This window comes from Pseudophryne corroboree, chromosome 1, assembly GCF_028390025.1.
Source record: "Pseudophryne corroboree isolate aPseCor3 chromosome 1, aPseCor3.hap2, whole genome shotgun sequence".
Classification (NCBI taxonomy): Eukaryota; Metazoa; Chordata; class Amphibia; order Anura; family Myobatrachidae; genus Pseudophryne; species Pseudophryne corroboree.
In genome coordinates, this window is record NC_086444.1 from 78,820,594 (window position 1) to 78,836,350 (window position 15,757).

General features: G+C 47.6%; 1 protein-coding gene across 1 annotated transcript in view; it reads left to right on the forward strand.

The window, feature by feature from the left end:
* Positions 1–8,081, forward strand: part of IL7R (interleukin 7 receptor) — a 130,444-nt gene extending 122,363 nt beyond the window's left edge. Inside the window, exons 8-9 of the mRNA XM_063960813.1 lie at positions 3,752–3,827; positions 5,248–8,081. Of these exons, the coding sequence (XP_063816883.1) occupies positions 3,752–3,827; positions 5,248–5,748 (577 nt within the window). The 3' untranslated portion in view covers positions 5,749–8,081. The remainder of the gene's footprint in view (positions 1–3,751; positions 3,828–5,247) is intronic.
* Positions 8,082–15,757: the final 7,676 nt, after the last annotated feature.

Below are 15,757 nucleotides of genomic sequence, written 5' to 3' on the forward strand. Positions count from 1 at the left end.
CCGGCCGCAGTGCACGCGTGCAACCCTTCTGCTTGAATCCACGTACTGGAGGAATGTAGCCGCAAGGTCATTGACAGCAACAAGTGTTCAGGGGTCATCACACTCAGCCGCTCCAATGAAAAAAAAAGGCGACAGACCGTTTGCCAGTGCAGGCAGGGGTCGACCTTAAATCGATGCTTCAGCGATTAAATTGCGTCCATATCTGAATAACCCCCATACTGCTTTACCCACGGAGTCATACAATATGCTGTTTGTCGTCATAAGGTCGAAATCTATGGAAACAGGTGGAAAATCAGTTTGACTGATCACTGAATGACCACACAAATTGGGGTCTCATATGGGGGTATACAATCAGCGCCAACTTGTGGCTGCGCAAATCACTGCTAATTACGTGACCCCGAGCGCAAGATAAAATCTGGGATGTTGCGGCTATTGCTTTCATTGAATATTTCCCATATTGTCCATTTACTCAGCACAAGCACCAAATGGACAAATCTGCCCAGCCTGTCCCCAGACCCAGTAGGCAGCTTATGTCTAGATGCATATCAACAGGCAGGGCTGCCGTCAGAACATCGGAAATTGTGGGGCCTGGATCTAGCAAATAGAAAGGGGGGCGGGGGAGTGAGTGCAATTAAGGGAAATGGTAGAGGGGGAAGAAATAGGTAGAAGAGAGAGAGAGGGAGATGGGAGGAAGGGAGGGAGAGGGAGATGTGATCAATATGCCGGGTTGCAGACAGCGGCAGTGGGGCGCCTAAAGTGAGTTGCACCCTGGGAGCTCCTGTGTCAGGCTCCCTGGTGTGACCCGCCTCAGGTAATGTGAAAGGGGTATCACCCACTCTCTCTCCTGCTCACCCCATCTCTCTCTCTCTCTCTCTCTCTCTCTCTCTCTCTCACTCCCCCTCCCTCTCTCCTGCTCACTCCCTCTCCCTCTCTCTCCTCCTGCCTCTCTCTCCTGCTCACTCCCTTTCTTTCCCTCTCTCTCCTACTCACTCACTCACTTCCTCTCTCCCCCCTCTCTCTCTCCTGCTCACTCCCTCCCTCTCCCCCCCTCTCTCTCCTGCTCACCCCCGACCCTCTCTCCTGCTCACCCCCTCCCTCTTTCCCTCTCTCTCTCTGGATCACTCTCCCTCACTCAATCCCCCACCCTCTCACTCCTGCTCACTCCCATTCTGTCCCTCTCTCTACTGCTCACTCCCCCTCCCTCTCTCTCCCCCTCTTTCTCATTGTAGTGACAAGGGTGTAAGACAGTGGATCACTCTGTGGTCTGTCTCTGTTCCCAGCACCAGAGGCAGCTTCACTGCTCTAGTGTTTTCCCTCCTAGTGGCAGTGCACAGTCTGAGAGAGTTCTTCCTGGGTGAGAGAACTGCACTGGCGTGAGGTGGAGTACATGGCACTTACATAAACTGCAAAAAAAGCTTTATGGATGAAGGAGACTTTATGTGAGCTTAGCCTTCTTTAGCACAGTGAGACTATCAACATTGCGTTTAATAACAAGGGAGAAATTGATTTGTCTTCCAGCACCAAGCATTATGGACGGTCAAAACACATTGCCATTAGACATCACTTTATCCGTGAGTTAGTGGAAAACAAGTCTGTCAATGTGGATTACATAGCAAGCGAGAGCAATGCTGCTGATATGTTGACAAAGGGACTGTCATCACACTTGTTGAATATGTTCATGACAAAATGTGTACTGGAATACTTTTAAGAAATGTGATTTGTTTTACTGCTTGCTTACCATGCTTTATTAAAGTTTTTTCGGTTACTTTATTGAGGAAAGGTTAGATAAAGTGTTATGCAAATGTATGTAACCAGAGACATTCTTGAACAAAGGGGGGGGGGGTAGACAGTGGATCACTCTGTGGTCTGTCTCCGTTCCCAGCACTAGAGGCAGCTTTACTGCTCTAGTGTTTTCCCTTCTAGTGTCAGCTCATTGCAGGAGGAGGTGCATAGTGCACAGTCTGCGAGAGTTCTTCCTGTGAGAGACAACTGCACTGGCGTGCAGCTTCTACTCTCCTGAGTGCGTGACCTTGTCTACCCCGCGGCTGCCCCCTGTGTGTATACAGCCGCATCCTGTGTGTGCTGAGACACTGTGTTACTGCTGTACTGCTTCACATGTATACTGTGAGTTCCTGCTGCTGCAGAACATCTTCTATACACTACAAGCTCTGTTATGTGAATAAACAAATCATCCTTGTTAAGTGCTGTTGTGTGCACTAACATCCCTATCCGACACCTCAACACTCTGCCGACAAAGGAGAGGGGGGGGGGACTCTTTCAAGATTTTGCTATGGGGCCCACACATTTCTAGTTATGCCCCTGGTGGGGCATATGTCAAAGGTGCATTACTGTGTGGAATTATGTGTATTATGAGCATTACTAATGTGGGACATATGTGTAAGGTGCATTACTGTGTTGCAATTTTGTGTATTATGAGCATTACTAATGTGTGGCATATGTGTAAGGTGCATTACTGTGTGGCAATTATGTGTTTTATGGGCATCACTAATGTGGGGTATATGTGTAAGAGGCATTAATAGTAGCATTATGTGTATAAGCTACACTATTACTGTGTGGCATAATGTGTATAAAGGGCACTACTGAGTGGTGTAATATGAATAAGGAGTGATACAGTGTGGTGTAATGCCAACAAGGAGCAATACATTGTGGTGTAATATAAACAAGGAGCCATACGGTGTGGTGTAATGTCAACAAGGAGCAATATGGTGTGGTGTAATATCAACAAGGAGCTATACGGTGTGGTGTAATGTCCACAAGGAGCGATACGGTGTGGTGTAATGTCAACAAGGAGCGATACAGTGGTGTAATGTCAACAAGGAGCTATACGGTGGGGTGTAATGTCAACAAGGAGCAATACAGTGTGGTGTAACGTAATTAAGTAGCACTATTGTGAGGTGCAGTGTGAAAAAGGGGCACTATTGCTATGGGCAACATCACCAATTCTCTGTTTTAGAAGCTTTAGTAAATTTACCCCCTAGTGTCTTGCCATTGATGCTCCCTAATGGTCCAGGCTCTGTCTCCCACCTAACTGCACCCGGAAGTGCCCGCTAGCTGGAGCAGATGACAGGTTCTGGTTTGCGTTCCACAGTGGACGGCAAATCCTGGAATCGTGGCAGCCTGCCTTGCAGCTCTATGAATCAGCCAGTGCGTGCAGGCATGGCAGAGGGGAGAATGGAACTGGCTCAGTGGGAACTGTCCCGCTTTCCCGGTCACCCACTCTGTAAATAGCGATCATTCTAAAAGTATCTAGGTCCCCAGAGCGTCCACTAGATCCCTCTAAGTCGCCCTAGAACTCCATGATGTCATTAAGTTCCAGTTACTGCATGTTAGGCCTCCAGTAGGAAATACCATCGCTAACCGTATAACTGGCATTTGGCACTTGGCTATATATCATACCCTCCAACTTTACCTTTTTAGCAGGTACAGTACCTTTTTTTTATGGTCTATACCGATTTTTTGTTCTCCAAACTTCCATTGAAAGTATAGGAAAAGCCCTTTACCTGTGGCCACGCCCCCTTTTCTAATTTGTACCGAATTTTGTGTGTAAAATATTGGAGGATATGATATATGATTTGATAGATTTGGGATTGGATGCAATCTTTTTACATATAAACAACATAAATTGAAAATTAAACCATATTTTATTATTCAAATACAATAAGAAAGAAAACATTTGATTTAAATATACATTTTTGTCAAACAACTAACAATTCACTGTAATATCTTCCAGTATAAAGCCTCTGGTGTGGCCAGAAATTCCGGACCACAAAACTACGCTGGAGAAATTATGCAAGAAACCAAAAAAGGTACAGTATGTGTCTCCGGACTCTGGTGATTGGTTGTGCCGTGTGCCTCGTGCCTCAACTGGAATTCTCACTTTATTCATCCACTGGATAAGGGGGTTAAGCAAATTCAGCTAGCTATTTAAAAAAAAACATTTGCAGAAACTACAGGTAAAATCTCTTTGATATTAAAAAAAATCCCTGGTGATATTTTTTTTAAATTGTTTTTATATATATATATATATATATATACTAGGTGATTCATCGCGCCCTATGGGCGCTCTTCACACCATCGTAAGGGGCTACGCCCCCTTAACCCCCACACAACTTGAAGGTGCAAGACCATGGTGTTTACAGGTATTCTCCTCGGTAAAAGGATCGCCGCCTGCTGCCCGTAGTTTTCTTCTCACTGCGCTTCCGCCTCATCACCGCCGCGGCCACTCAGTCCTGAACTCTCCGTAGCGGTTGATCAGCGCTGCGCTCCCCCTGTCAGTCACGCATGCGCACTTGTCTCTGCTGTGTGCCATAACCAGTGTACGCATGTGCGACTGCCAGGGGGAGCGCAGCGCTGATCAACCGCTACGGAGATTTCGACAGCTGCAGGTGTCGATGCCCGTAGACCACAGCAGGGACAGAGCTGTCCCTGGCTGTGGCGGGTGCCGGCTCTGGACTGCGTCGGGGATCTCGCGTGAGTAACGAGATTCCGCGCATGGGTAGAGGAGCCGGCTGGGAGGGAGACACAGTGTGGCAGCTCTGAGCTGATGCGCTGTGAGCTCAGGGGGACATCGCCGGAGGCGGAGCTTTCACTCCCCTGCTTCGGCAGACAAGATGTTAATACATCTTGTCTATGACCCTTCCTGATTCGCCTCAGTAATGAGGCGAAGAAGGAAGTGTTTGTGCCACCGTATTACACTTACCCATTGGTTTGCTAACATACCTTAAAAAGGCCCATAGTACAAAAGCAATAATGTGTCAGACAGACCCTTCATCTAGGGCTCTGGAGACTTCAGTACAGGCTTATATGCAAATTATGATTCATTATATCACTGCTTGTCCATTACGGGCAGTAGGGGTGGTGTAATGGTTAGCATTACTGCCTCACAGCACTGAGGTCACCGTAACTGTGTGGAGTTTGTCTGTTCTCTCTGTGCTTGTGTGGGTTTCCTTCGGGTACTCCGGTTTCCTCCCACAATTCAAAAATATACTGTGGGCCAAGTGGTCTGTATCTATTCTGTTTCTGTATAGCAGAGCAGGTGTGTGGGCAGACTGCAGAGCTACAGGATGTTTCTAGACACTTTAAGAAATAACTTTTCACAGTCCAAAGATGTTTTGCAGAAATGTCTAAATGCTCCTCACTGCAACTCACACTATGATAAAGTATATTTCTTCCATCCAATATTGAACAATGTTGATTACAATTGAACAATTATTATTTGTCCTACAGGATCTTCACATGAGTTTTAATCCTGATTATTTTGAGAATATGCCCATTAATAAAGTAGACTACATGAAAGCACTTGTGAGGACAGAAGACAGTCTGCAATTCAGTACGACGGACATCCCTGTGGAAAAACCTCTTAAAGCGAATGCCTGCAATAACATCTCATCTCCAGGGGAGGGCAGCAGAACAGTTATCACTACTACGACTCGTGATGACCTTTCAGATCACGTGAATGGAACTGAGACTCTTGGAGACAACTCAATGGAGAATCCTAATGCTAATGTATTGCCGTCCTGTGCTAGTGTCTCTGAATGTACTCCATCAAATGATGGCTGTACAGTAATGTCAGGCCCTGGAGCAGGAACTGCACCCATGTGTCCGGATAATGTAAAACAGCCAAACAATGGGTTAAAGGTATTATGCTGGGAAGAGATTTATATTGCTATGTCAGCCTTCAAGACCCCAAATGCTGCTGTAAAACAGGTCCCCCATAACCGTTTCTAATGCTTCATACAACATGACGGACGGAACTCAGAGTTGGTGAAGGGGCCCAGTGTACACTAGATGCCCCCGCTACCTCCTTAGGTATCTAACCTCTGATTGCAGCCAGACTCGACCACAGGAGTGCAATGGAAATCCCTGGTGGGCCTCACCAAGGCCGTAGAGAGCCACATCGGGCCCCGGTAAAGGGGGAACATGGCATAAAAAAGGGGCGTGATGACTCCCGTTAGTATAAAATTAATTATATAATAAAATAATTGGGCACCCGCTTCCTACCTTACTTGAACAGGAAGCGGGTCCCTCTTCCCTTGCCAGTCCCATCTTCCCAGTGATGCTTGGGAAGAGGACGCTGGCCACTAGAGAGCAAACACTCTGGCACACTGTCAAAGTCTTTGTTGTTTATGTGCAGCGCCATATTCCCAAAGAGATCATGGCAACAGCACAGGTATACTGCTGGGGGGGAGTTCTGACCAGTGCCGTTCCTCTCGGCGCCTCACTGCCTGGAGACCCCTACTCTTCTTTGTTACAGGGTCAGGTACCTAGGAGAGCAGGAATATGGTAAACAGACCATGTACTGTAGTATCAAGGTTGTCTGCAGGCTATGTCCTCTATAATGTTTGGCCAAGCCTCTGTGGTGGCATGTGCCCCTACCACTGCCCTTCATGCCCTAGTCTGGTACTGCCCCTGATGCTGCACCTACAACCCCACCCCCTTCCTATCAGTTAGATTGTGGGGCCAATGTATCAATACTAGCTATTTTTCTCTAAAAATATTGGTAATAAGAATTACGTCTAGTATGGTATGTAAATTTATGACGTTCTGATATGGCTGAGCTTCAGCGTATGTGTTGCCATTGGCAACCGTTCATTACCAGAAAGGTCAATCAAAAAAATATTCCTCATGACATGCTACGTAGCACTGGCTCAGTAATAAAGTGTTCCTGGGATTTTCTTTAAATGTTGGCAACAATGATTTCGAGAAATGTTGTCTATACCGTACGGCTGCAAACCAGGTAAATACATGAGAGCTGCTGGACAGACAGCAGGGGGCAGTATAATCCTGGAGTGCTGGCCACTGCACTGAACCTGGAATTCTGTTTTTTATTAAATGAAATTGCTGCTCTAATGATATCTGCTGGTTCCACATATACAGTATTATACAGTTTTAGTTACAATGCTTTATACTACTTTGAATCATATACCTCTATTTTGTGTACTGATCAGAGCCGGATTAAGGCCACGGGGGCCCCTATTAAAGAGGAACGCAGATGAAGTCCATCACTATATATATATATATATATATATACAGTATATATGCACTGATGACCCTGTGATGGTTACAGTGGTAGACTCTGTAACATAGGGGGTCATTCTGAGTTGATCGTAGCTGTGCTAAATTTAGCACAGCTGCGATCAGGAACACTGACATGTGGGGGGACGCCCAGCACATGGCCAGCCCGCCCCGCATGTCAGTCCCTGCCCCGTGGCTGAAGTACAAAAGCATCGCACAGCGGCAGTGCTTTTGTACTACAGGAGTAGCTCCCAGCCAGCGCAGCTTTTGCGCACTGGCCGGGAGCTACTCATCACTGCCCGTCTCGCAGCGGCTGCTTGTGACATCACGCAGCTGCTGCAGCCCGCACCTCACACGGTCCGGCCACGCCCGGTCCGCGCCCACAAAATGGCGGCCAAATGCCGCCGTGCCGCCCACTTCCGTCTAGCAAACGCCTCTGCCTGTCAATCAGGCAGAGGCGATCGCTAGGAACGACAGCCGTCGGCTGTCAGCCATGCGCCTGCGCACTGCGGCGCCGGTGCAGTTCTGACCTGAGCGCTGTGCTGCGATAAACTGCAGCGAGCGATCAGGTCAGAATGACCCCCCTAGTTCAGAAGAGGACTGCACGGCCTGCACCTTCCTCTCTTCATCCTCTCTTCCACCCGCCCCTCCTTCAGTGCAGCCTGCTCGCTGCGGCAGCGCTGCCAGTCACTGAGCAGCGGGCTGCAACCGCACATTCCACTTGACAGCCATCAGCAGCGGAGCACTGTGGTTCTGGCAGCTTTAACACCTGTAACTGTGGAGCTGGTGCAGGCTGCAGCGCCAAATATCCATTGCGGGGGGGAAGGGGGCCTCTCAGAGAGGAGGGCACAGGGTACTTGCCCCCAGTGCTTCACCCCCACTTAATCCGGTACTGATATTGTTGCTAAGAATGTGTTGCACCATATTATGAATGTAATCTGCAGGTGAAAGTGACATATGAAATGCATCTGTTTAAAAAAATGAACTTATTTATGATTTTTCGATATATATTCATTGACATAAATATATACTGATGTTAGAAGTAATATGTCTCCTCCTGTTTGTTGTGAGCATCAGTTTATTAGTCATTGAGAAACAAAAATCCTTCATACTGCGCAAAAAAAACTAAATGTGTAGTGATGGACTGCAATACCGGCTACAGACAACAGGGGGCAGTGTACACTAAGCACATTCATCATCATCATGGTATATTATTTACAGGGCACACAGAGGGGGCTATTCAGAGATGGACGTGTATTTTGCTATCGTAGCAAAATCTGCGACCATATACTCACATGCTGGGGGCCGCCAAGCACAGGGCAAGGCCACCCCCAGCATGTGTGGCGCCGCCTCGCGATGCGTTTGGAATTTAATTGCGAATGCATCGAATAGAGGTCGACCCCTTTTCTGAGCAGCCTGACTGCATAGGCAGGGGCACCGCCGCCATGTTTCCATACGCAGGAAATGCAGGTGACGCCATAGGCCGGCCACGGAAAACGGCCATGACACGCGTGCATTTCCCAATCTCTTCCCCTCAATGCCGCGATCGCCGCCCCCAGATGCCTGTTGCCTTTGAATCATCATGCGATCGCATCCTTCGGGATGCGGTTACATGGTGAAGGGTCATGCAGGCGCACTATGGCCGGTGTGTGTACGCTGACCCTTTGGATGAACGCAGCGGCTGCGTCCAACTCTGAGTAAGGCCCCGATTCTGTAGTGAAGGATAATCTGACTGATATACCTGAATGCAATACACTTAGAAGTTTTCGTTAATCTATTCCTATACAGGAAATAGCAACCAATGACATTCTATCATTTATCAAGCACATTTTAGAAAACAATAGCTAGAACCTGATCCACTTTTCCTTTTTAGAAGTGTTAGTAAATCTAACACAAAGTTACATGAATGCTATAAACATGGTAACAGATCCATGAGTACAATTAAGCATAGATGGCAGCAGCATTAAGAGTATTAGAGAGTGTGTTGTTACAGAGAGTGATGGCAGCTTTTTGGTCAGGACTAAATCGAGGGAGAGGATCTAGAGATGTCAAGAAGGCGTTGCAGCTGTCAAACAGCTTTGGGAAGTGGGAGCAAGAATGTTGGTTACAGCACTCTCGTCTGGCTGACGCTCTACATGCCAGTCACAATAGAGAGTATAAGTCAGGTTGGCCTGGTACCAATTGGTATTGTTTCCTACTGCGGAGAGAATTTATTATATAACGCAATGTGACAGCACCGTCCTCCAACCAGTCCCAGCACTGGACGGTCCAGGCAGATTTCCACTACAACAGCAATTGCATAGCTTGGGGTCTGTCTGATAGAAGTAAAACTAGCCCCAGTGTGCTCAGCACAGGGATGAAGCCACTATGCATGGAACAGATGGAACACGGTGCCCACACCCCTGCCCTGAGGCTACCACCCTGTGCTTCGGGGCTGTTCCTGGCTCCTTGTAGTTTGCCATGACTGTTAACCCATTATAGCAGAAGTAGTGTAACATAAATAGAAACATACAGTACACATTTTTTTAAATAAACCTTCATTCAATAAACTACAGCCCAAGCCATTGTTCACCACATCATTAAAAAAAAAAATATTTTCATATTTCTTCCATGAATCTCTGAATTGGGAAATATTCTCATAAAAAATGACCCGCCCATGCACTAGAGCTGGTCTTCATTATAAGACCAAAGTCATGGACAGACTGGGGTTGTACTACAGCCATGGCATTTATGTGACCAAAAAGAGGTCACGGTCACAGCCCCCGTATTTCTAAATTCTGGGCAGCAGAGCGCTTGAAGGCTACGTTGCTTAGCCAGCCCGTCTCTCTGTGTTGCCAGATGGGCTGTCCAGCCCTGATCAAAGCTACTATTTCCCAGGAATTTGTGGGCTTCATGCAAAAGCAGATAGTATTTACCCTGCATGCAAACATACTGTAAAAAATGTATTGCAACCTAGGTTGTTACTTGCCTTATCTGCTTTGCTCCCTTAATCAGGATCAGCCCTTAAGGCTTTATTTTATTTTATTACAGAAGAAAAGTGTACTGTACATAGGCAATGGGGAAATTCAATTACATTTTATTAAATAATATTACAAAATATATATATATATTATAGTATATTGTATCTTATTTACTGACATCATTTGAATTCAATTTAAAGCAAAATATTTATTAAAAGAAAATCAAAAGATATGTGAAAAGATATAGAAAATGTAGCGATTAAAATAACCTCTGCTACACCCCAAATGAATTAACAATAGGGTTTTCTCTGAATTTATTTTCAATATATATTATTGAAATAAGGAACATTAAAAGGCATATTGTATATGCATGTTACTCATTTTTCACATATAATCAGAATTACATGCTCAAGCTCAAACACTATGGGGGTAATTCAGAGTTGATTGCAGCAGCAAATTTGATAGCAGTTGGGCAAAACCATGGGGGTCATTCCGAGTCGATCGCACGCTGTAGATTTTTGCAGCGCAGCGATCAGGTTACTATTGCGCATATATATGCACCGCAATGCGCATGCATGTCGTACGGGTACAAACAGCATCGTTGCTGTGCAATGCTTCCAGCGACTAATCCATTTGCACAACCAATCGCAATGAGATTAACAGGAAGAGGGCGTATATGGGTGTCAACTGACCGTTTTATGGGAGTGGTAGGGAAAACGCAGGCGTGTTCAGGTGTTTGCAGGGCGGGTGTCTGATGTAAATTCCGGGACCGGACAGACTGAAGTCATCGCAAGGGCTGAGTAAGTTCAGACCTACTCAGAAACTGCAAAAAACTTTTTCGTTCTGCTCGGCTGCACATACGATCGCACACTTGCAAAGCGAAAATACACTCCCCCGTGGGCGGAGACTATGCGTTTGCACGGCTGCTAAAAGTAGCTAGCGAGCGATCAACTCGGAATGAGGGCCATAATAAGAATTACATGCTCAAGCTCAAACACCATGGGGGTAGTTCAGAGTTGATCGCAGCAGGAAATTTTTTAGCAGTTGGGCAAAACCATGTGCACTGCAGATGTATCATGTGCAGAGAGAGTTAGATTTGGGTGGGGTGTGTTTAATCTGAAATCTAAATTGCAGTGTAAAAATAAAGCAGCCAGTACTTACCTTGCACAGAAACAAAATAACCCACCCAAATCTAACTCTCTCTGCACATGTTATATCTGCCCCCCCTGCAGTGTACATGGGGGGTCATTCCGATTTGATCGCTCGCCAGCAACTTTTTGCAGCGCTGCAATCAGGTTAAATCTCGGCAAAACTGGACATGCGTATGCACCGCAATGCGCAGGCGCGTCGTACGGGTACAAAGAGGATCAGTGCTGGGCAATGGATTTAACAAAGAATCCATTCGCACAGCCGATCGCAAGGTGATTGACAGAAAGAGGGCGTTTGTATCAACTGACCGTTTTCTGGGAGTGTTTGTAAAAATGCAGGCGTGTCCAGGCATTTGCAGGGCGGATGTCTGATGTCAATTCCGGGACCAAAAAGACTGAAGTGATCGCAGCGGCTGAGTAAGTCCAGAGCTACTCAGAAACTACAAAAAACTTTTTTGTGCCATCGGCTGCAAAAGCGTTCGCACACTTGCAAAGCTAAAATACACTCCCCCATAGGCGGCGACTATCTGATCGCAGCACAGCAAAAAGATGCTAGCGAGCGATCAACTCGGAATGACCCCATGGTTTTGCCCATTAGCTAACAAATTGCTGCTGCGATCAACTCTGACTTACCCCCCTATATTCTTGTATCTGTTTTGTGTTTGCATCTGTCTCCATGCACTACTCCACCACATGTGTCCCCTTATGCATGTATCTGCTGCTTTGTCTTTTCTGTTTGGAATCCCTCTTGCTGGACACCAGTCGATGAATTGAACACTAAAGTACCTGACACAGAGGGTTGGATGTAAATCAGACATACATTGCATCACATTCGCCCCTACGTGTGAGCATGGTTTGTCATCAGTGATCATCATCAGTGTAGACTTGCACCTAACCTGTGACACCATATTCTGCCTCTTTGGTTGAAAGTGTGGATGGGATCGAAATGCGTACACTAGGCATTCCCAACCACGGTCCTCAAGGCACACCAACAGTGCAGGTTTTAGTGATATCCAGGCTGCAGCACCGATGGTTAAATCAAAATAACTGAGCAACTAATTAAGTCACCTGTCCTGAAGCCTGGATATCACTAAAACCTGCACTGTTAGTGTGCCTTGAGGACCGTGGTTGGGAATGCCTGCCGTACACCCACACTTGTCCCCATTTTTAAGCATGCGCATAATATGCAAGATACAGGTGTATGCTCAACTCTGCCCAAGGCCTGTAAGTCTGTATAAGATGACTTCCAGACCTTCTCCACGCTCTGTGCTACTTGCCAGAATCAACCTGAAGCCTACTGAATCATCAGCATGACCAAAGATGACCATAATAGTCTTCTGACTACAGTAGCGGTTTATGCCTGAAGCAATTCGATCACTCAGCCTGTTTAATCTAGCGGCCAAGACTTACACAGTTTGGCCACCTATGCACACATCCAGTTGCGTAATTATACAATTTGTGCCCACCCTGCTCCCCTGGACCTCCCTCTCCCAGGAGCACCCAGAGAGGGGCACTTTTGGTCCTCCATTGATGCCTCTGAGCATACTTGAGCGTTCATTTTTTCTGCAGTTAGTAAATGACCTTTACTGATAGTAAGTCTAGTGTTCGTAGGGAGAAACCAAATATGAGATCACGTATCTTTAATACTACATATATTTTTAAAAGTGAAGCAATTTATTATGAAATGAAGTGCGAGTGCTAAATAAGCGCAAGCGATCGTAAACTTCAAGGTAGTGGGCTTGTATGATCCTCACACAATTTAGTTAGGTAATCAAACAGTTAATAGGTTTGGGGGCAGGAAGCACTTAGAATAGTGGGAGTGCTAGGGAGGAGCTAGCGGACATTTTGTGTGAGAAAGGGGTATCATATTCCTTTTTCTCTTTGGATTTCTCAATGGGACGGTGCTGTGAGTAACTTTTGGTATTTTTTGGCCAATTTTTATCTAATTTTCTATATTTCTACCTATCCATCTCCTTTCTCTCATTGTGTTTCTTGCTTTCCCTCTATTCTTTTCCTTTATTTCTTTCAAACAGTTTATAGTTTGTGCTGGTTATATAATGGCTGTTCACTCACGTAGACAGGCGGCTCCTTCAAGGCGCAACCTTGGTGATGCGACGGTGGACTCACTGGAGCCTTCAGCTCGGCGCCGCCATCCATCGTCCTACCCCGTGGTAGTCCCTGCTTCGGCCCTTTCCTCCTAAATGCAGCCCCGCGGGGTTATCTGGTGGGGGTGCGGTCACGGGGGCTACCCCAGGTAGCTTCGCTGCAGCTGACCCCGGGAGACCCGCGAGGTGCTCAGGATGCCGCAGACGGCCCTGTCTTCTGTCCCTGGCGCTCCCTCTGCTCTGCATCAGCTCCCTCCGCTACACGTGGTGTGCGGGTCTGGGTTTCAGCAGTGGTGCGCTCCAGGGGTTCAGCAATATTGTCCCAGGGCATTCCTGCTGTGCCATCCTCTAGGCGATTTGTCCCCACTGATAGAACTCTTGTGGGGTCCATGCAGGGTCGCAGGTCTCAGGTGGTTGCTGTGCCAGGTCCACACTCCTTGTCACACGGCACCCGGGCTCGGTCTCAGCGTGGCGTTAGGCAGGGTTTAGTTGATCCAGGCCAGGAGGTGTTCTGTCCAGTCTCCTGCGGCAGGTGCCCTGGGTTCAGTGGTCCCACCGGGACGGCCTGATTTTGGAACTCCCCATTGGGCCGTGAACCCGCTGGTCGCTGCTTGCCTGTTGCAGGGTGTTCCTAGGCGTAGGGCTAGGCGCTCAGCGCAGTGGCCTACATCTCCGGATGGAGGTGCTTGGCTTCTCGCTGGTGGGAAACCTGCGGTTAGTGGCATTGCACTACTTGCTGCTCCATTGGGCGGCCCGGCTGCCCCCAAACCTCCGACTTCCCCCGTCCGGGTTGATGCCATGCACATATGGCTGAATTGGTACCAGCTTCGCTCTCAGGCCCAGTTCTTGACGGAGGTCCTTTTATATGCCCCTAGGAACTTGTACTCGGCCACATCTTAAAAGAGAAAGTCGCCAAGGAGGTGCAACTGGGCCACATGGCTGGCCTCTTTGCTGCACCTCCTTTGCTAAATTTATTATTATGTCCCATTGGAGTGGTCCTTAAGAAAACTCCCGGTAAATTTAGACTCATCCAGCACCTGTCTCCCATTGCACCCGGATTCGTTTAGTTTCATGGGCTTTAGGCTGCTCGGTTTTCTGCACTTTTTTCAAAGCTTTTAGTTCATTCCTCCATTTGTGCGTCTGCGCTGGGACAGGAGAAACTGGAGTTGCCCACTATCTGGATGATTTCCTGTGTGTTGGCCCTTCCAATTCGGACAGTTGTGCGCGGTTGAATTTCTCTTTGAGGGTCCCTGTACTTGCCTCTCCTATCTCAGCATAGAAAGAGATACTGATGGGGCATGCTGCCGTTTGCCCTTAGAAACAGTTGCCAAACTGCGTGAGGGACTGAGAGGGCATTGGCAGGCAGCAAGGTTACCTTCTCGGTCTTATCAATTTTGCTTGCAGGGTAATTCCCATGGCCAGGATTTTTTGCCGCAAATTGGAGCGGGCGATGCCTAGCATGCGTCGATCATATCACTTCACTAGGTTGTCATCTGAGATTTGCAGGGATCTGCGAGGTTGGGATGCCTTTTTACGTGATTTCAATGGAGTATCCATCTGGCTGTCAGATCCGGTCCACAGTCCGGGTATCCAGTTGTTCTCGGATGCGTCAGGTTCATGAGGGTACAATGCGTAGCTTGATGCTGCCTGGTCTGCTGCCCTGTGGCCAGATTCCTTGCTTCAGTTGAGCTTGACCCGAAAACCTCCTGTTGCTGGAACTTTTTCCCACTATTGTGGCTTTAGAGCTGTGGGGTGAGCAGGTCAGGGACCAGTACGTGGTCTTCTGGTGTGGCAATCTGGGCGTGGTCCAGGCAATCAATGGTCAGAGGTCATCTTCGCTCCCAGTTCTTCTCTTGCTGACTCACCTGGTCTTGCCCTGCTTGTATCTTAATGTACACTTCGTTGCGCGGCACGTCCCTGGGTTAGATAACGGCATTGCCGACCCGCTTTCTAGGCGACAGTTGGATGGGTTTCACGCATTGGCTCCTGCAGTGGCTCTCATAGGTGGCGTTTGCACTTCATTGTTGGCCAGTTATATGGCAGGGATAACTGCTTTGGCAAGCCAGTCTGTGGCTCCAGCCACGCTGGAAAAATATCGGGCAGCGTTTGATCGGTGGGATGCATTTATTATGCGCAGGCAGAAAGAAGGTATGCCTTCTTTTCGTTTACTGTTGGACTTTATCTGGTGTCTGTACGTAGCTGAGAAGTCACGCGCTGTTGTCGGACAGATGCTGGCAGGAATTTCCTTTTTTCTGCGTTTGCATGGTAGGCATGATTTCACTAAAAGCTTTTTAGTGAGACGCTTCCTACAGGGCTGGGCGCATGCTGCTCCGTGGTCTGGGGATCGCAAGCGGCCTATATTGGTTACGATGCTGGGTAGTTTTAATGGACGTATTACCGTCTGTTTGCACATCTCAAAATGAGGTGTTGCTTTTCCAGCTCACCTTTACGATGGCTTTTCATGGAGCCGGTGGTCTCACCTTTGCTTAAGTCCCAGGTGCTGCTGGCG